Source organism: Alosa pseudoharengus, unplaced genomic scaffold (assembly GCF_046254945.1).
Source record: "Alosa pseudoharengus isolate Yale_2024_CS ecotype anadromous, Long Island Sound unplaced genomic scaffold, YU_APseudo_1.1 YU_APseudo_1.1_scf_5, whole genome shotgun sequence".
NCBI lineage: Eukaryota > Metazoa > Chordata > Actinopteri > Clupeiformes > Clupeidae > Alosa > Alosa pseudoharengus.
In genome coordinates this window covers 11,370,959-11,393,458 of record NW_027468837.1, presented here as the reverse complement: position 1 = coordinate 11,393,458, position 22,500 = coordinate 11,370,959, and the positions used below count along the sequence as shown (strand labels likewise).

At 43.9% G+C, this 22,500-nt stretch overlaps 1 protein-coding gene across 1 annotated transcript in view; it reads left to right on the top strand.

Annotated features, from left to right (window-relative positions):
* ptprt (protein tyrosine phosphatase receptor type T) overlaps positions 1 to 22,500 on the top strand; it is a 172,498-nt gene that overhangs the window by 71,548 nt on the left and 78,450 nt on the right. Inside the window, exons 9-12 of the mRNA XM_076268651.1 lie at positions 6,612 to 6,721; positions 15,615 to 15,816; positions 16,757 to 16,859; positions 19,755 to 20,028. Of these exons, the coding sequence (XP_076124766.1) occupies positions 6,612 to 6,721; positions 15,615 to 15,816; positions 16,757 to 16,859; positions 19,755 to 20,028 (689 nt within the window). The remainder of the gene's footprint in view (positions 1 to 6,611; positions 6,722 to 15,614; positions 15,817 to 16,756; positions 16,860 to 19,754; positions 20,029 to 22,500) is intronic.

Sequence of the window (22,500 nt, the reverse complement as noted above, 5' to 3'; positions counted from 1 at the left end):
ACTCTGAAGAAGTAAAGGCGATTCAAAACGAGTCAGAAAAGTCAAGACAGGACCAATCGTCGAAATTTCGATGTCCACCACCACTCTAGTTCATCCAAAAAGTCAAAATGCTAAATACCGGAATTTTCCTTTAAGGGGAGCTGTCTATGGTAGCCTAAAGTCATTACACAAGGAAGCGCTGGGGAAGTTTACGCACAGTAGACAGTGGTTAGGACTGTTAGTCAAGTTGAGCCAAGGTTAGGATGATGAATAGGGAACTCTGATACAGATCATATAAACGAGATAGATCTAGAAAATAGTCAGATTTTGGGTTTATGTCAGTGTTGTAGGGTTACATAGCTCATACATTTTTTGGTAGAGAATTGGGTTTGTAGAACATTTTGGGGATAAATGGGCAGTCTGGAAGTGGTGTAAAGAGGAATAAAATATAACGACAAAGCTTACAAGGTCTTTGAAATAGGTTGGTCCAGTTCCTCTGTGTAAGACAACTTACCACCCTCCAGCAAAACAAAACGTTTTTAGGGTTGTTTACTCTGAAAATAGGAAAACCGTGTTATTTGCCAACACAGTCTCCTGCAAGTACAAAGCCTGCATATAGTAATATGTTTATGTTTTCACAAAAAAAAAATCACAGGCCTATTTAATTTGATGGTCAATTCAGAAATCAACTTTGGGACACTGATTAATAATTTATGGGTTGTTGACCAAGTTTCACGCTAATTTTGGAATGAACTGCAATTATTTTATCACAACAATAGCTAGATCAGCTGAGAGTTCTATTTGTGTTTTGCCACTCCTAACTACAGATTGTAGAGTAACTTAATTGTCCTATGTATACTGAACTGTGCAATTATCTTGCACTCTACAACAAAACAAAAATGATACAGTGTCTACTATAAAAGGTTGTCCACTGCTTATTGGTGTGTATTGTGCTATACCTCACAAATGAAACGGGGGACTATTTGGGTTAAGATTATTACAGACCCTTCACAGAATTGCTCATGTCATGTTAGCGCAGCCTTCGCTGCTATTTGTTCCAAGACTGGTGATTTTGGTTCACCCCTGATGTGTTCTGTGCAAGGGAGAAGCCGCCTGCTGAATATTCTATGTGATAGAGCTTCATCTATACTGAGCACAGAAATATTTTTTTCTCAAATGACAGTACCGGAGATTCTTATCATAATTGAGAGTGTGCAGCCTGCTTACAAAAAGGTTTCATTTAAACCCAGGCCTCCTGGAAGAAAAGATATATGCGCTAAAATGCTTCACCAAAATGCTGTTACCTTCTGAAGCCAACATAATGAACATATCCCTTTTTTATGGACTGTTACGAGCCTGATAGCAAAAATCAACTTCGTGGGTGTGCTTCAAACAAACATCAATCCTTCTGCTCCACTGTGATGCAGGAGTTGAGCAGTGTTTTAGAAACATGCTAATTGTGTTTTATTTTACCATCTTTAATCTTTGGTTTGTAATGTTGTAATTAGCACACAGACACGTGCGAGGCAGTAGCAGTTTTCTGACTCACTAATTGTTGTTACACTCACTACACTCACTGACTCACTAATTGTTGCAACGATAATGACGTGAATGTTGTATTGCCACACTAGGCCGAGTTTTTTAAGTATGTCGATCCAATTTGAAAGTGTGCTGTTCTTTGTCGTGTTAAGCCTAACTGTTATCATAAGTCTGCTTAGAACCTTATTTAAAGTAGATATCAAAGTGAACATTTCCTGAAATACTGGTGGTAGTCAGCATTCAATGCAGTGTGCAGACACACACACACACACACACACACACACACACACACACACACACACACACACACACACACACACACACACACAGGCAAACACACGCACACACATACACACCAGAATTTAAGCCTTCTTTTAGAAACACATCTCCACAAATTTTCCATCTGCACAATTTTTGTGTAATCTGGGTGAGTTTTGAGGATGAGTGACCATCTAACTACCTCTGAAGAGTGATTGGTCCTGTGAGCTCTGTAACCTGCCTGTGAGTCTGTGCAGCACACCAGTGAGATGGAGAAGGAGGCATCTGAGTGGTGTGTGGAGCTCAAATTAGACGCATCAGTCCCTCACTGTGTGGGTCCTTGACTGTTTGGGTCGATTACAGGACCCTGGAGTGGTCTGTCTCCCCCCAGCTCAGAAGTCACCTTGGTCCTGTAATCAGATTATGCACAACAGATCCCCAGATCTCCATTCTGATCATTGGGTTGGGGGCTGCACCTGTGCAAAGCCACCCCCTTATTATAACTGTAAACATATGTTTACTTATTTAAGGGATAAACAGTTTTTTAAGCATATTAAGCATCATAATTCCTGTTTTATTTGAATGTAATACATGTCAGTACACACTACAGTTTATGGAGGATTTTATTTCATTTCAGAACTAAATTTATCTGAAAATAAATAACATTACTTGCCATGATAATTATCTGTGTTAATTTAAATGACCTAAATACATCAAATTAATCTGATATTTAATCCAGTGATTCCGCTTGGGTATTGGGTCATTTGCTGGTTCTATGTACTGCATGTTAGCAGGTATATACTTTATGAGTTCCAACAGTAAATGGGAAACCATGAATACGTAAAAAAAAAAATTCAGTCACTTTGATAAATTTTCGAATCATCATTACCGTTTGTATACAAAAACACACACAACTTGCTCAAAATGCCATGTCTTTCTCTCAAAAAGCAAACATTTAAGTCAATCAACATGTCAGTACCATCAAAATAAAAAGTGTGTCACTGTTATCAACCAGATAGTCAAAATCATTAGCCATTTTGTCAAAATGACAATTTACTCTGAAAGTATTTTCTTATGGAAATGCACGGAGCTGCAGTTTGGCAATTTCATCGGAGCAAATGTACACATTACTGTATGCGGAGCCTGCAGGAGATCAGACAGAATCATATTTTCTGCGTACTCTTACAGTACTGTTTGTACTACAGTTTGATGCCAATGCAATTCATGGTCATATAGAGAAAAAAGACCAGACTGTTGTACTGTACAGCAGTTCTTTCCAGAAAAGTGTAGTAGAAATGGCAAAGTTCGACACTTTAGCATATAATTATTAGCAATTTACTGATACCTAAATGTTTTGGAATGAAGGACTATTCAGCAGAGAACTTGTATAATTTATTTTAACCGACCTGACATTAGCAATTGATGAAATAGCAGAAATTGCTAATGAAATAGCAGAATTGAAATAGCAGAAGTTTGTAAACAAGCAATTACGAATAAAGATATGTAATGAGAAATTGCTTTTATGAAAATAGTATTTAGATCTGAGAAATACTCCAAAGTGACTGGGGAAAAAACAAACAAACTGTAAATTGCAATAAAATGTGTGAACTTGCTGCAGTGAGCAGAATACAGTACAGTAAGCACTATCAGACACGTATAGCACAAGATAATAAGACAAATAAACTCCAGTATAACTGCTGGATCAATTACAAGTGCACCTGTTGGAGCCAATTTGTATTCCTCTACTCTCTTATTCTGAGATTCTTAGTCACTCTGCTGTTAAAGACAGAGTGGAAAACATCTTCCGTTTTAGTTCAAAGCAAGGTGTTTTTTTTGTTTTGTTTTTCTCTCCCTCTGCACAGATTGTAGTGTGTTTGTGAGCTACACTTAATTTGAAATTCCCCCCAGGGTGTCTGCGGCCTACTATTTATCTTCACTCATTTATATTGGAAAATGTTCTGGACAAAAAGGGAACAAAAAATTAAATTGGCTGTTGCCAAAAGCTGCCTTGGCTAATGTGATACTGATACAGTATGTCGTATGTGTTACAGTCATCTGAACCAGTTTCGATGTATTCCAGCATGTTTCAGTTAGTTTGTGTCCATCAAAGAGCATGCTCTCCGCCCTCACACTGTGAAGGTGTGTGTGTGTGTGTGTGTGTTTGTCTATGTGTCTGTGCATGTGTGTGTCTCAGCTCTGTGGTCCTTCTTGTCTTTTGCATATGAAAATGTGTAATTGCTGTCCTTTGTGCGCACAAAGTGACACATCTGCAACATTTCATTTGTAAAGTAGGCGCCCCTATCATCTCTCCCTCTCTCTCTCTGTGCCACCAAATATGGTGCTAATTGCAGTGGAGTGAGACGGACTGGCAAACAGGAGCGCTCCGGTCTGGCCTTATTAGGTAAAGAACAAGCAACCTCACCATCAACAAGTGTCCCTGTGCCAGAATTAGACAAAAAATAGATGAGCAGCTTGAAAGGAAAATACATTTTGTGTGTCTCTGTGTGTGTGTGAGCTAGTATGTTTTGTCCATATGTGTGTGTTGTGTTTCTTTGTTTGTGTGTGTGTGTGTTTATGTGTGTGTGTGTGTACTGTGTGTGTGTGTGTGTGTGTGTGTGTGTGTGTGTGTGTGTGTGTGTGTGTGTGTGTGTGCTAGTATGTTTTGTCCATGTGTGTGTTGTGTGTGTCATGGACTCAAACCAGTCAAGGATTTATGGTGGTGGGGGGGGGGGGGGGGGGGTGATGCGTCTAATTTGAGCCCCACACACCACACACTTCTCCATCTCCACTGGTGTGCTGCACAGACTCACAGGCAGGTTACAGAGCTCACAGGACCAATCACTCTTCAGAGGTACAGTAGTTAATCCTCAAAACTCACCCAGATTACATAGTGCAGATTAAATATTTTTGGAGTTTCTAGGTTTCTAAAACTAGGCGTACATTTTGTTGTGTGTGTGTGTGTGTGTTTGTGTGTGTGTGCGCGCGTGTGTGTTTGTGTGTCTGTCTGTCTGTGTTTGTGTGTGTGTGTTTGTGGTGTGAGAGAGAGAGAGAGAGAGAGAGAGAGAGAGAGAGAGAGAGAGAGAGTCTGTCTGCCTGTCTGCCTGCCTGCCTGTGTTTTTCTGTTTGTTTGTGTGTGTGTGTGTGTGTGTGTGTGTGTGTGTGTGTGTGTGTGTGTGTCTGGTTGTTTTCACATTCCTCTCATCAGTCTGTAAGAAATGAGTAATAATTAAGTAAAGTGCGGCTGCACGGCGCGTCAGGGTCATTTAAACTCAGTGCAGCTTTATTATCGCTGCAGCGGGTGGAGAACAGCAGACGTCTTCCCGTCTCCTTTTTAATGAAACATGCCATTCACACAATCCATACAGGAAGTTAATCAAGTTTTGATGAATGTGTAACAGAGGCGTTTATCTCCCTTCGCAGAGGCTTGACCCGACAGACGGAGGAGGCGTTGGGCACAGGGAGGGGTGTGTGTGTGTTTGTGTGTGTGTGTGTGTGTGTGTGTGTGTGTGTGTGTGGGGGGGGGGGGCTGATCTAATTGTATTGTATTGTCACCGTGCTTTTGGTATATTCACTGACCAAGGTCCAGGCATTGAGGGCCTTTTGAGGTTGGCTATAATCTCAGATGTCGATGTGATTGAAATTTATTCATTTTCCACACCGCGTACAACCTAATAAATGGCACATCTTATCTCAGTGGTATCTGATTATAACTGCAGAGGAGTAATGAAGGATGCATTCAACCGTGTTATTTTTTTCTGCTTCTCATCACTGATTAGATGATTGCATAGTTGCCACATGATACACGCGGTTTAGAATGACTCAATATGTACCGCAGAAGATGTGGTAACACATTGTGTATTAGAACAATGCATTTGAAAGGGTTATTTATATTAAATTCTGCAACTAATGGTAATGGCAATGGACCACAAGGACTACTAGGAATAATTGTTGGATAACATTCAAGTGTAGGTTGGTTAAAATATCCAGATGTCCCTCATCAGCTACTACAGTAAAGGTAGAGAATGAGACAAACAGTCATGTGTTTGCAAATCAGTTTGTTTGTTTACAAGAGGCCATTACCTTTTCTTCTTTGCATATGAAAAATGTAAAAACAGAACTAATCATGAGAGCTACCATGGGTGGATATGATATGAAATACAATGCCCCGGGGTGCTTTGCCTTGGCTTGGATCATGCCCATATGCCCTGAAGTTAACCCCAGGGCAGGGGCTGCGTGTTTATAGCTGTGTCTCACATGATGGATTTCAGAATTAAATAGGCTCTGCTTCCCTTTGCTGATTATATTCCCTTTTCCCTCTCATTTTTATGTGCCAACACTTTTTAGTCGCTTTAGTATCACCTAAGGTGAGAGCTCCCCTACAGTAGATGTGTCTAACAGACTTGTGTTAACATTGTGTTAGACACACGCACACACACACCAAAACACAGCACTTTATTTTTGAAAGGTGTTGGAGTGTTACACTTCTCACGGTCGCATCTGCAGAGCTCTTGACATACTTTCGCATTAGATCATCAGCACGTCTATGATTAGATCTGTTGCTGGCTGAACTGCGTTGTTGCCCTCCCATAATTCCGTGGCGTTTTCCTGACAGTGCCGCACCTAACTGGCCCATATGCAGCTCACACCTTTAAGACATGTCATAACATTACATGCCAAATAAGGGCAGACATATTACACGTGCACAGAGCTGACTGTATTGCATACACTTAAAAATGCACCAAATTAGAATCACAACGACTTCATGACTGTTGCTAGGCAGATTAGCCGACTTTAAAAAGACAGTAGACACTTATCATGTTCTGTGTTGTTCGCAGTGCCCGGCCCGGTTCCCATGGAGTCGATCCAGACGGGACCTTATGAGGAGAAGATCTTCATGCAGTGGAAAGCTCCCAACGAGACAAATGGGGCCATCACACTATATGAGGTAACACTGAATTAACAGACTCCTGCCTTTTTTAGAGCTCGTCCATAGCTCTATGCACTCTACGTGTACATATGACACAGTGAAAACATCTCTGCTGTGTTCGTTTTAAATTGTAAATGTGTTTTCAGTTATCAAGTCATCATTTACTTGTCTTGCCTAAAATCCCCCTTCAAAAAAAAGAAAGTTGCGTGAAGTGTGAAGCCAAGCTAAGCTGTGTTTGTTTGCAGTTTAATACTTCACATTCATGTGATGTTTAATTGATGCTGTATTGGAAAAGAAAAGGAAAAAGGAAAAGAACGCAGAGAGCAGTTGGGCTACTTGACTCGATTTGTATGCACTACTTAAGGACACCAAAAAGACAAAAAGAGGAGTGTGTTAATATCTCTTTCATAAAACTCAAACATCAAACCTGGGAACTCAAAGTCCTCAAGGTCCTCTGATTTACTTTGGATAGGAAAGATGACAAAAAAAAAAAAAAAAAAAACGCATTGATGTACAAAAATCTAAAAGCTTTCCAGACATTCCACCCTAACTATTACTCCGACAGTGTGTCAAACAAATGTTTTTTTTTTTTTTTTTTTCAAATCGTCTGTCTCCGCATAAGGTCGCAAAAAGAAGAAAAATAAAACGATGCCGCGTCTGCTTTGAAGGTGCATTGGTTAATGATCGGCGAACAAAGGCCTGCTGAAGTCTTTGATGGTGAGATTTGAGGCCTCACTCCGTCCATTGTACTGGTAGCTTTTGTTCCCAGCCTCAGCATTAATATGAAATTAGTCTCCAGCCCATCTTTAGAGCAAGACTGACAGAATTCACCAAATGTATTGAGGAGAGGCACAATGTGTTCTCATTTCCCCATAATTGCTGTAATAGCCTTCATTGATTCAATTAAAAGCCTTGAATCGCATTATCCTGGAGATCTGAGGAATTATAAAGCCCAGCTCTTGTTTTCAGGTCTGAGGCAAATTAGAGCCCAGACAATGTCCTCTGGGCACACAGGGAGGATTGAACTATGGGCAGGTGATAGGAGGATGGACAGATAGAGAAAGAGAGAGAGAAAGAGAAAGGCAAAGGGAAGAGAGTGACAGTGAACAGGGGAGCGGAGAGAGAGAAAGAACGAGTAGCGACTGTAAATCAGCTCACCTTTCTCTTCCTCTGTGGCGTACGTTCTCTCCCCCTGAAGAACGGCAATCCCTTTCAGAATTCAGAATAGAGGCCCCGCACCGCTGTTTGTTTAAACTTTCAAAAGGAGAGTTGAAGTGCGGAGCACACGGACTAGTCCGCCGGGCGTCTGCTGGGCCAGGCAGGCAGCGCTGGGGCCGGGGTTTTGCCAAGACAGCTAGGAAAAGGGCCCGGAGATGAGGTGTTGCATCACATTTCGCATCGCCATGCGCCACTGCTACACTGCACATCACCAAGAACACATGCTCGTACTCGATGAGACAGGGCACACAGCAGAAAGGCTTCAGTGGAAAACAGGATTCCGGCGAGGGAAAAGCGTGACAACTCACCCAATCTGATGTAATGTCAACACACAGGGAATGGCTTGTTCAAAGGTGTCAGGGTGAGCCAGCCATCGTTAAATGGTATTGGAGTTAGTTTGAGTTGAGTCTTGCCATCCTGTTTCTTGATCAGTCATTTTTGACTTACTGTATGTGAGACAGATTCAGAATGCTAATAATCACTTATAGCTGCTCTGCAGCAATAGCCTAACAGTGTATCCCAACTGGATCTGAGTGAGCGACTGTCGTGTAGCATTGAATTTTCTGTGTCCACACTGAATCCATTAAATATGCTCTTCTATTTTGTTATTTAAAATTAAAATGCTTGCACTGCAAAGACTTTAATTTTCGTTTCATTAAAGTAAGATAACAGGGGTTTGTTACCCCGGTCGCTACTAAATAAAATATTTTTTATATAAAAATATAAAAATATTATTGCAATTGGAAAGTGCACCTGTTGTACAAGAGGGAGAGTATGGTGTTTTTGTGTACTGCTCAAATCATCGCGCTGCACAGCACTCTGCGGCATTGTGCCCAGTTAGGACCTTCCAATTGAAAACAATGTAATTAAAGTGATTTTGGAGCTACTGTACTGTAACACTCGCTCGCATTGCAAGCAGTTAGGACACAATGTAATGAATGAACCAGCCCTCCCCGTCATTCTCAGACATATCTATGACAACACAAATGTATTCCTACGCCTGCTGTTTGATAAACCCCATTCTCCAAATCATCCGATCTATACGTTTGATCATGTTCTGATTTTGGGAATCCGTTCTTGTGGCCCTTGGAATTGGATGTTTCCAATTCCAGTCTTGGTGCCGTGGAGTCCTGTCCAAAAGCTTACAAGGTATCCCAGAAAATAATTGCCTTCCCGACATCACACAAATGAAAGAAACAGATGAAAGGCATGTTGGGAAATCAGAATGTGCTCTTTGCATAATGGACACACATTTATCAATAGAGAGGGGACTTTTGGATGTGATGATTTATTTTACGTGCGCGCGCGTGTGTGTGTGTGTGTGTGTGTGTGTGTGTGTGTGTGTGTGTGTGTGTGTGGTCTTGTACCTAACACTCTTCCACAGGCCTTATCTGTATGCAAATGAAGAACAAATACCCTCACACTTTATTGCTTTGTATTAGACCTTGATGTTTGTTTTGTCTAATTTGCAGTGCATTGCTGAGTTCATTTGATCACATCCTGCTCTCTCTGTGTCCTCTGATTTAGTTGTTGTCATCCCTCTGATCTTGTGTAAATAGGACCCTTTATTGTTGTCTTTTGCATCTGTTTGGCAGAAAACAGGTCTCTGAATCAGGGAAATGTGTATGACAGGCCTGTAATGCAGAACTACTTCTACAGTGGGCAGAGAGAGCATTATATATAGGCAGATGGTGGTTGAGCTAGTATGATTCATTTTCTCCACTTAAGTGGGAGTAGGTGTCTGAAAATGTCACACATTTTTTGAAGTAGTTGTTAGAAAATGGCACCACCGCAGGGGAAAAAAACTTCAACTAATCATGTCTAGAGGATCACACCTTTCCAGCAGTTTCCGAAAAGAGTGACATTTTTTACTTGTTTTCCTCAAATGATTCAAGTTGATGTCTTTGTTCAACTCATGACACAGACTTGACCTAAATCCTCAGTTTATTTGTATCCCCAAACCTTCGGGTGATGCATTCATCCAAAGAAGACATGATTTATTTTCATTGAAAGTATTCTTTCATTTTGTTTTTTTGCTGTTGGAAGCATCCACCAACCCATCCATGCCCCATTTTTCCCCATTTATTTATTTATTTTAAATCGTTTTATGGTAAACAACACTTTTAGCTCAAACGTCTCCCCTGAGATGTGAAAGTGTGTGTGTTTGAAGAGGAGAATGTGCAGGGCTCTGGCTGTGTGTGTGTGTGTGTGTGTGTGTGTGTGTGTGTGTGTGTGTGTGTGTGTGTGTGTGTGTGTGTGTGTGTGTGCACGTGCGTTGGAGCAATGACATGGCCATCCGTCTTGGTGCAGATGCTGTGGCGTGCCAAACGTTTGATCCTGCCTCCCCTCGTGGCATCTAGGTTGGGTTGGGGGGTGTTGTGGGATGCATCGGTGCTGGGTGGGGTATAGTGTGGGGTGGGGTGGAGTGGGGTGGGGTGGGGTGTTGTGGGATGCAGTAGGGCCAGGGTTGGGTATTAGGGCTGTCACTTTACGTTCGAAAATCGATTGCACAATCGATTGGACCAAACAACACAAGTTTCGAAAACTAAAATAGGGAATCGATTTTAACCAAATATGAACACTATTAATTTTAAACGAATTAAACAAAATTCACAAACAAGAATATAAGAATATAAAAGAATTCCGAAGTGCAGTAAGCATTGCGAAAGCTAAAAAGAAAATTCCCACCAATTTTACGCACCGGAAACAGCTGTTTCAATCAGCTGCTGTGCTGCTCGGGTTTTGCCAAAAATGGAGGACAACGCGATCAACCTGTGCGACATGAGAGAGAGGAGTGATAGGCCCTAATAACTTGAGGAGTTCGGTGTGGAAATACTTCGGATTTTTGGTATATCAAACTATGGAGAAGAACAAAGCGGTAGGCTATGCAAACTGTGCAATGGAGTTCTACGTAGGCGAAATTTGTTTGACATTTTTTAATCGTAAACACAGCTACGTTGAAGCCTGCAGTAATGTTTGTCACTGATGTAATGGCAGGATACTCGGCTTATTGTTTTTCGAGAATGTAGCACTCCTGTTTGTCATTGTGCACGAATCTTCACGCCAATAAATCATCAGAAATATTGCTGGCTTGCGTCTACAAGCGCCCTCTTTACGTTCGTCCTAATGCCTGTTATTTTTTTGTGGATTGGCCTATATTTGGCGTTGAAAATGGAAACGTCTTTAGACATGAAAAATCGATTTTACAATCGATTCCATTAACACTTATGTCTCAATAATCGAACAGGATTTTTTCACAAAAGTGACAGCCCTATTGGGTATAGTATGGGCTGCGGTGTGGGGTGGGGCAGGTGTTGCTGCCTCGTGGTGGTAGTCATAGTGGTGGTGGTAGGGTGGAGGGTCTAAGTAAGTAGCTGTCGCTACCGTGCTGATGTATTGGGAGAGCTTTGGGGCCTAACGAAGATAAACAGCTGGTGCGGCCTCAGTGGATGGAGATGGAAAGAGAGAGAGAGAGAGAGACAGATCGAGACAGAGAGTGTGTGTGTGTGTGTGTGTGAGAGAGAGAGAGAGAGAGAGAGAGAGAGAGACAGAGTGAGACAGAGAGAGTGTGTGTGTGTGTGTGTGTGTGTGTGTGTGAGAGAGAGAGAGAGAGAGAGAGAGAGAGAGAGAGAGAGAGAGATGCAGGCCCCATCACACACTCCATCCGCGCCACCACATTGTTTTTCATCCCCGTCAATAAAGGGCTAAATTGAGTGCCGGCTCTCAGACGCGGGGTGCACACCGGCCCGCTTGGCCCCTGTCCTCCCCGCGGGCCCGTCAAGAGCGCTTAGCGACAGATGGGGCGCATCCAGCACACACACGCACACACACTCACACACACACACACACACACACACACACACACACACACACACACACACACACATGCGTACGAGGAGATGGGTGGAGGAGGTTGGGGCTGTGGTGTGTCCCCCTTCTATTTTCATTCAGGGCTCGGCGTGTGTGCATGCCACCTGCTTTCACTACGGCGAGTACCGATAGGCAGGATGTAGTGCAAACCGGTCACGCTAATGGAACACTACTTACTCCAGCAAGCTCTCACAACGACCAGACACAAGCCTCGGCTTTTTACCTGCCGCTGAACAAAGCATTGTGAAGAATAAGCACACACACACACTCACACACACACACACTCACACGCACACACACACACACACACACACACACACACACACACACACACACACACACACATACACACACACACACGCATAGGCACACAATACTGTGAATTATATTTGTTTATTTTGCTCCAAGTAAACAAATACCAGTTCTGTATGTAACATCGGCCTGTCTCCTATAGTGTTTACTGCCACTTCTGCGTAGATGGGAGCTGTGGATGTACAGTATGTCCTCATAAAAACCTCTTAATTACATATTGACTGTGGCAGCTTATCTGCGTCCTGACTAATAGCTGGTTGGAGTTGACAGCTGGAGACAAGGCAATGCACACTCATCATAAACGCTCTACACCTGAGTGAGAGGCAGGATGGGACATACCTGGAGCATCCTGACATGCGCTTGGGACTTGTCTTTGCTTTTCCCCGTCTCTTTTGGTGTCTGTTCCGCCGTTCCGCCAGGGCTAGCGGATTTCCACATGTTTGTTGTCTTGTCAGGTCTTTTCATTTCCTTGGCCCGTTCTTTTCCCAGATGCAAATTTGCCTGCTGCCTTTTTGTGGTTTCTCCTGTTTGCTGCAGTAGCGATGGCACATCAAGAGAAGAGTAGTCCCCCCCCCCCCACCCCCAGCACCATCCCACCTCACACATTCACTGCTTCTCTCTCTCTCTCTCACTCCCCGTCTAGGCCTTCCCTGGTCAATTTCCCTCCTCTGGACACATGCAGTCCATTAGAGCCTGGCCTTTAACGGACAGTTAATGGTGGGTCACACAGTGGATAAGAGAAGCCATTTCGCCTGCCCCCAGACTCCCACCTCGCCCCCCCTGAGCCCTCTCTACTCCATTGACAGTACAGACAGGGAAGGGGAAAACATCCATCATTTCACTTTCCTTTTTGCTTTCTGTCCTTTCACACTTCTCCATGTGTCCTCTCATGATCTTTATCAGGTTGAGAATGACATGTGGTGAGTGTGTGTGTGTGTGTGTGTGTGTGTGTGTGTGTGTGTGCGTGTGTGTGTGTGTGTGTGTGTGTGTGTGTGTGTGTGCGTGCGTGCGTGCGTAGTGGAAGCTCAGTGAAAGAACTACTGCTGACTGAGTGTGTCATGCCAAGTCACAGGTCCCTTTTGGACACACCTGGGGGAAAAAATGTGCGGAAAAGAATAAGCCCTGAAATTAATCGGAAATGAATGGAGCCATGGAGAGTGTCCTCTTCTCACAGATTTTTGTTGTTGAATAGATGCATTTTCTCAAGAGACTGTCTTAGTTACCAAAGAGTTCAATCTAAGGAGCATCACAGATAGCGCCATAAAGCACAGCCTCAAAACTGCACAACAGTGGGATGAGTTATCCCAGCTACTCCACAAAAGCACAGCCTCAAAACTGCACAACAGTGGGATGAGTTATCCCAGCTACTCCACAAAAGCACTGCCAGGGCCCGGTGCCTTCTCTTTCACAGCGCAGTAAAATGCGTTGGCTTTATGGTGTCTGTTCAGCAGCTGGGTCTCTTGACAGAGCGTACTGTATTAAACGAGCGCGATGGAGGCAGAGCAACATGCGCGGGAATGAACACTAAAGCAGGAATGATCGCAGAGTAATATTTTATGGCTCTCCGTGTGAAAAAAAAAAGAAAAAAAAGACTGAATCAATGGGGGACATTTTATGGTATTCCATCACGAGAAACTGAGCAGGCACCAGCATCTTTGTTGGACCAGGGTGTTGTTAATGGATCCCAGGGAAAATGTGTGGCATGTGCTAAGCAAACGTGATCTATGTGGACACAGACTGAGCCATTTCTTCATAAAGCTCTCCCAAATAAAACTTCTCAATGGGCCTATACACCTGCGGTCAAGATTGACAGTGCCATTGAAGCAAAGGGACTATTGCAAGAGACAGGCAACAGTGAGGGGTGATTTACAATATATTGCCAGCCCCCCCCCCCCCCATCCTGCCGCCTGCCATTGATTAGAGTCAAAGCCCAGTGCCCACGCTGGCATAAAATGTATAATTTATTTGCATGATAAAATGGAGTGTCGACATTACCATTAAATCAGAGCCATATAACAATAGCGATGAAACCAGCTCCCAGTTAGTTCCACAGTGTGTGTGTGTGTGTGTGTGTTTCAGCATTTAAATGAGTTATTCCAAGAACCCTATCAAATTTTTTATTTAGGCGTCTGAAATTAGTTTGGTTAGAGGTATCTGCATGGTTTGTTTGTGTTTGCCGTCCTGTATGGAGATACTCAATTAGCCACCTGAGGTGTCCCTAAAGCTAAATGACCACACTAACAGGCCACACACATAACCTTTCTGTTTCAGGCTGCAACAGTTAGCATTTTACTTCTTTTGCATGGTGCATCCCGGGAGGTTTCTGTCATTTGCACCGCTTGAAGAATTACTCTGATCAATCTGGATTAGCTCGGAGGCCTAAGATACCCCAGGTGCTGCCAGACAGCTGCTGATGTCTGGCTCCCGGGTGATGCGAGACAGGGACCGCGGAACGAGGCGAGACAGCAGGTGCCTCAGGACAACACCCAATGGTGCGCTAGGCAATTTAATATGTAGCAACGAAAATACTGGCCTTTTTTTTTCACCCTTCGTACACACCCCACCCCCATCATCCCCCAGCCCTTTGAGTGTGTTGGCCGCCATCAGGTAAAACTGTATGTGAAATGGCGAATGTACCCTGGCTGTGTTGTGGCCCGTGGACCGACATGAGGTCAGAAAAGCCACGCTGAATCACTCACCCACCATGAAAGCTTTTCACGCCCGCGGGCCTGCCAGGCACACAGCTGTCAATTGGATTTGATTTGAATTCTCAGGACAGCGTTGTGAACTGTGAAAACGTCAAGCCTAAAATGTTTTGATTGCCCCCATAAAACCCAGTAGCCGTCAATTTGGACATGTTTCCATCTCAGGCAATGTGCCGGACAGCTCAGCTTTTGTGCACTCATGCATCCAATGCTTTTATCAATGTTCATATATGCTTTTTCATCGACTTTTATTGCTGATTTTTTTGTTCAACTGTTTGTGGTAAAAGGCAGAAAGCACTCAAGGCCACTGCACAGCCATTTTACCCAACAAAAACGTTTCTGAATGTAAACAAATGGGTCGTTTCAGTTCGTGCACAATCACCTAGAGACTTTGTCTTCATGTATTTCTGAACATGTATTTCTGTACTCCAGGTGATGTAAAATCTCAGATCCCAATGCCAAAAACGAATACAAATGTATCATGTTAACTTTACCATAATCTTACCGTTACATGTGTAAATGATTTGTCCGCTCACATAACTTGAACAGTGCTAGTCCGATTACATTTTGAGTCAAAAAGATGGTAACCATATCTCTGTCCTCATCCCGATCTTGCCCAGAATGAAAATACTGCACAAATATTTGTATGGAAACATATAGATTTTATAATCTTAAAATATAAGAAATATCGCCAGGTGCATCTGACCCATCCAGCTGTTGTCTTTCCAGTCCTCACCTGGGTTTCTGTCTGTGTGTGTGTGTGTGTGTGTGTGTGTGTGTGTGTGTGTGTGTGTGTGCTCCTGCAGATCACCTTTAAGGCCCTGAACTCCCTGGACCCCAGCGTGGACCTCACCACGCAGCACGGCAGCGTGTTCAAGCTGCGCAACGAGACGCACCACCTCTTTGTGGGTCTCTACCCCGGGACCACCTACTTCTTCACCCTGAAGGCCCGGACCAGCAAGGGCTTCGGACCGCCCGTGACCACACGCGTGGCCACCAAGATAGCAGGTCAGGGGCCGCACGCTATTTTTCTCTCTGAAGACAGCCATCGTTTTGACCAATGTGTGATGATAATACCCCCACACCGTACACATTTGCTACAAATCATGCCAAATAAGCCCCCGAAACCACACATGGTCCCTCAATTTTATGGACACACAGACTCAATTTTCCTAGAATTTTTCTGAAATCCTTTTGAACTCATTCAGCCTGGGGGAACTGGGAAGGCAAAATGTGAAATGCTATAAATTAGGGCCGGTAAACACAGAGTAACAGCAGCTTCTCCTTGGCCCCCAGCATCAACATAATCTCCCCTGAGCCCCACAAAGATGTAACGTTGCAAGGTTTTTCCACCGCATACCCAACTGCAGCAGTTTCATCTCTGCCAGAGATAATGATCAGTGGTGTCAAAGTGGCATCTCACAAACACAGGAGCACAATGGTGTTTGGCACACCTTCACACAAACAGGCTGCACCACACTGATGACCAGTGTACAATTATGAGCACAAGCATAATGCCATAGTTGGTGCTATAATGCTGAAACAGTAATATGCTAATGTGTTTTTCTTCCTATGTTTTATTTAGTTTAGTCTACGCTGTACAGTACTTACGTACTTGCTGAGGGGGGTATGCTTTTGATCAGACTATTACCTATAAGCAAAGTGTTTAAACGTGTTTTGCGACCATCCAGTGATGTGTTGGGTGCAATGTGTTGTGGGCGTGACATCGGAGTGCATAGTGCATATCCTGGTTCCCTGGTGGGAATAACACATGTTTATCTGTCCTTCACATGAGCATAGGCCATTAAAAATGAATTTGAAGATGAAACCAAAGCTGTCTGGTAAAAGTATACCTCAAAAAGTGTGAAATGTTTGACATAGTGTTGCTTTAAATTGTGAATATTATTTGGTCATTAATACGGACGTTCTGTTTGTCTTGACTCCACAGCTCCGATGATGCCTGAGTATGAGACAGACATGCTGTTGAACGAGACGGACACCACCATCACCGTACTCCTCAAGCCGGCCCAGTCCAGAGGAGCTCCGGTCAGGTATGTCTGCTGCCATCGCCCGCCGCCATCTCCTCCATTATCACCAGAGCTGTCACAGGGTGTGTCCGTAAATGACTTAGAAACATCTGGATTAGTATTCTATAATTGTCATGGAGTCAATCAGTGAGTAAAGAAGGCTCAACTGTCTCTGACAGGAAACATGACTTGCAGCAAAGAGTTCAGAATAATACATTATGTTATAAATGTATTATTATAAATAAAAAAAATACATAAATGTATTATACCACAATCAAGCAAAGACACAGGTGTAGAGGACCTTTGATCTCCTCCACTTTAGTGTCCGCTGGCTGTCTGTCTGGCTGCCTCTACATATCCATGAGCGATTCGGAGGGTTGCACAGATAGGCCAGGGTAGATGGTGACAAAGGCATGCAGCTCTAACTCCTTAAAATTGACCTGTCAGGGATATGTGACATGTGCCGGAGAGATGTACCATCATCATCAGCACAGAATGGGACATTTTGCGTTATTAGACACAGTCATTCAAATAACTGGTGTTTGTATGCAAAGACGCTGATTATCTAGTTTCATTTGTGTTTGGCAGACTTGCCTTTGTGTTTTAGTGGTTGCGTTTTGCAAGCACAAACTACAGTAGGCAGAGCTCTGTGTGCCAACAGAGACTATTGTACGCTGGATTAAAAAAGCTCTCATTATGAGAAGGAAAAAGAAACACAAAACTCTAGCAGTTTATTTGCTCTGAGTGAGATGTAGTTAGTTGAGCGTCTGCATCTTAAATGAAGGCAGGTGCTGAGGGCCCCAGACCAACTTCTGTGATGAAAGAAAGATTGCTGTGTAACAACCACGTGGTTATTGATTTATGTGCCTGCACTACATCATAGCAGGTCAGAGGATAACCAATTCTATAATGATTTCTTGCATGATTTTAACATTTTAATTAGAGTAAAAAACCCAATAAGGTCAAACACACACGCACAGACACACACACACACACACACACACACACACACACACACACACACACACACACACAAACACACACACACACCACCACCACCACCACCACCACCACACATCACCAACCCAACTCCCACACACACCCTATGCTGAATATTCCATTGAAAGCCATTAGCTTTAAAATAGATATACGGTCTTTGAAAAAGAAAAGTGGTCTTTGGTTTCATAAGTAATTATCCATTATAAAAGATGTCAATTTACAGCCTGGGATAATTTGTCACAGTCCTTTGGTGAAACATACATTTCCCTAATTGCACATAATTGTGAAGTATGTTCTTAGCATTGAGGCCCATAATTGCGGAGGGCAACGCGCCGTCCTGCATCGAGACTCAAAGGAGGCCCTTATGTCCATTCAGATGTGGCTGGACAGAAACAAACAGCGCGCTCATTACCAATTCCTCCTCCTTGACAAGGTCTCTCCAAAAGCCTGCTCCTCAGCTCTCCTTTAGCCCCATCTCTGTCACGGCTAATTAGAGAGAGATTTCCCTCTGCTGGACCGCCACTGAAATGCCTGCTTGGACTCAGCAGCTCTCTCTCATTCTTGGTCTCTCTCTCTCACTCTCTCTCTCACTGTCTCTCTCTCTCTCTCTCTATCTCTCTCTCTCTCTGTCTCTGTCTCTCTCTCTCTCAAATCTCAAATTCAAAGAAGCTTTATTAGCATGACTGTTTGGGTACAGTGTTGCCAAAGCCAGTGTTACAGATAACACAGTAGAATCACAAAAGAAAGAAAATAGAGATAGAGCAATGCGGGTAAACATGTGAACACAGAAAGAACAATGGCACCTCTCTCTCTCTCTCTCTCTCTTTCCCCTCTCTTTCTTTCTCTCTCCCCTCCTTTTTCTCTTTCTCTATCCCCATCTCTCTTTCTTTCTCTCTCCCTCTCCCCTCCTTTTTCTCTTTCTCTATCCCCATCTCTCTTTCTCTCTCCCATTATTTTTCTCCCCATCTCTCTCTCTTCCTCTCTCTCTCTGTCTCTCTATCTCTCACTCTTCCTCTATCTGTGAGGCTGAACTGGTGTGTCCAAATTCTGCACGGATCCATATTTTATGGGCAGCAGCTCTTTTCTGTTGGAGGTGATGCTGTTTGGACTGCCTGCATCACAAAGTAGGCCTGTCCTGTACAGATGTCAGATTCCTGACCCTACTGCTTGGTTATGAACATATCTGATGATAACAGTTGTCCCTTCATCTATATTCCTTCAAACTCAGCAAACTTCACAGCATCACCTTGATCCTTGTCTAGGACCCTATTCCCTAGGACCCTGTTCACTAGGACCCTGTTCACTATGACCCTATTCACTGGGACCCTATTCACTTGGACCCTGTTCACTAGGACCCTGTTCACTAGGATCCTATTCATTAGGACCCTGTTCACCTCTACCCTATTCACTAGGACCCTATTCACTAGGACCCTGTTCACTAGGACCCTATTCACTAGGCCACTTTTCCTCTTGCATTCCAGCCTCTCTTGTCCTGTGCTTTACAAAGGTATTTTCTAGTAAGTAAGAGGGTGTCTATGTTCCTTCAGGTAGAAGGCTAAGAGTGTATGAGGTAAAATGATCTGGCTTTTGTGTGTATACAGGGCCCTCTAGGCTCTCACACAACAGCACCTTTATGTCAGACTCTCTACATATGCTCAGATATATAAACAATCTGTTGACACTCAGTTAACAACAATGTACTGTATGCTTAAGGTTAAGGTTAGGGGTTGGGTTTGGTTAAGGTGATGTGATGAATGATTTAACAACAATTTGAAAGACTGTCAGCTCTAAGGTCCCAAAGCCACTGTAGCCGGACTAAACTCTGGTCTTGTGTTGTCATGGTGCGTTGTCATGGTGCGTTGCCATGGTGCATTGCCATGGTGTACATGTGTGATCAGAGGTGTGTGTGTTCCCCTGCAGTGCGTACCAGGTGGTGGTCCAGGAGGAGCGTAAGCAGAAGGTGCGGCGGGCGGCCGATGCGGTGGAGTGCTTCGCCGTGCCCATGAGTTACCGCAACGCCTCCATCCACAACTCGGCCCACTACTTCGCCGCCGAGCTGCCGCCGGCCACCGTCGCGTCCACGCACTCCTTCACCATAGGGGACAACAAGACGTACAACGGCTACTGGAACGCGCCGCTCTCACCCGCCAAGAGCTACAGCATTTACTACCAGGCCCTGAGCAGAGCCAATGGGGTGAGTGTGTGTGTGTGTGTGTGTGTGTGTGTGTGTGTGTGTGTGTGTGTGTGTGTGTGTGTGTGTGTCCATAGTGTGTGTGTCCATAGGCCATTGGTTCTCATGATCAGTGTCTGGTAATGCATTAAATCATGGTCAGGGAGAGCTTTTTTTAACATGATTTGCGGATGCGTTGTTTGCTTATGCATTCTGATATAATTAGAAATTGAAGGTTATATCGTGGCATGGACAGAGACCACACTGTTGATCAGTCACAGGGCCACAGTCAGATTTCTCAGAAAAATAGCAGGCTTTTGGTGAACCATCTTAATCTGAAATTATCATTCAACTACAGTAAGTGTTGGTTCCTTGTCTTAATACATTTCAGGGAAAGGTTTAATGATAATATCCAAGATGTGATAAGTTTTACAGCAGCTGTAGTTGCTGCATTCTGTATTTTACAAGATCGTGAACGATGTTAAAGGAAGATTTTGTCGCCCTTTCTTCCAGACATCATTTAGATTTTTTATTTTCATTTATGAATTTGTTTTGTGAGGGTTTTTTTGTCTATTTTTTTTGTCCTGAATTCTCAATTTTCCCATATGCGGTGTACGGTGCAGGGACTTGGCCTCTATTTGTTTCATGATTTGATTGGATCTCATTCAATTCAATTGCAGAGTTTCATGCTTGCAGGGCGGGGGAAAGCAGCAGTGAAAACAACATCAGACCATGACCTAGATAATTTGATATGAGCGCCATGCATAAAATATGGATTTAGCTTGATATTTCCTGTCAACTTCTCCTCTCATGCTGAAACGTGTCTTTTATGTCTTTCATCAGGGGATTTTAGAGTGAAAATGAGCATTTATCGAAAATGTAAATGTGGGTTACAAAGCTGGTGTATAGCAAAAAAAAACCAATTAAACATTCAAAATATATGTAAAAAAATAGTTATGTGAGATGGTATGTACTTCATAGATTCTAAACGTAAATAATAAGTGATGTGTTGTGATAAGGCTATGTAAGAAATTTGTAGGCATATATTTTTACTCTCAGCCCCCACAAGATGGTAATGTAAAATGGATTGTGTACAGAATAGATGTATAAGTACAGTCTTTTAACAGAAAAACAAAAAACAAAAACAAAACAATGCAACAATGCAAATTGAGAAATCCACAAAATGTCAGTCCCACAAACTCATATGCCTGTAGAAATGTCCATGGCTGGACTCCCTGCCTGTTCTGGTTAACCCGCGTGAGATGTGTCAGAGACAGCTGATGCATGCCAATCCTTTTACGAACCCTCCTGTGTCCTCTGCCTCTCACAGTTGCTCCTCTGTGGCGTCTGTGCCGTGACTGGCAGAGCCTGGATTGGCCGCGTTGCGCCGCGTCTGGTCTCCGCTGCCTCCTTAGCCGGCGTGGCCCCCGTATTGTGCCTTTCATGGGTGGTTTGCTGCAGATACCGTCCCTCCTAATCCCTCCCGGCCAACCGGCCAATTAGATAGCTCGTCCATCCCCAGAACACACAGGACACACAGCCAGGTGGGCTCTCACAAAGCCCATAACAGCAGCCGAGTGTTCCCGACATGAGAGCGCAGAAAGGGAGACATGGCTGGCGCGAGGCTGGCCGACCGTTTGGGGGATTGCGCGAGGACAGAGACGCAGGTCTGTCTCCACATGCCCATTGGGGATAGGGTGTGTGTGTGTGTGTGTGTGTGTGTGTGTGTGTGTAGAGGTTTACGTGTGTGTGTGTGTCTGTGTATATGTAGAGGTTTACAGTATGTGTGTGTGTGTGTGTGTGTGGGTGTGGGTGTGGGTGAGCGTGTGTGCGTGTTGGTGTATGTGTTTGCCTGTGTGTGTTTATTTGTGTGTGTACAGTATGTGAGTGTGTGCACATATGTGCTGTTTTTTGTGTGTGTGTGGGAGTATGTGTCTTGAGCTTGTGCCAAACTGGCATTCGTCTCGAGCTGGATCTCTGCTGGCACGCCGGCACGCCCAAGCCGCGTTCCCCAAGGCCCTCTCGCCGAAGCGAGGCCCCATCCGTCTCCAGGCGAGAGCAGGCAGGGCCGCCGCGGGAGTCGGCTAATAAGGACAGATGATCGTTTGCCCACCCAGTTAGACCTCAGCCCCCCCACCTCCAAAAGCATTTCATTTCCTTTCATTCCCACTAGCACAACACTGCCCCATCACCACTTGCATGCACACACACAAACACACATACAAATACACACTAGAGTTCTCAACGGGCCTGAAAATTACAACCAGACCCGACCCGGCCCGTGGCTTTTAAAGCCCGGACCCGATGTAACCCGACCCATCATCAACATGAATTATCTGCCCGAACCCGGCCCGCGGCCCGACGTAAAACATAGGCTACGTTTTGACTGTTAAACCCTGACTTTATTTAGGTGAAGATTCAACACTTTAGCGTGACAACTTAAAACGGTAGGCCTACCCTCCATATACATATCGTTGGAAAGCTTAGTTTATGACC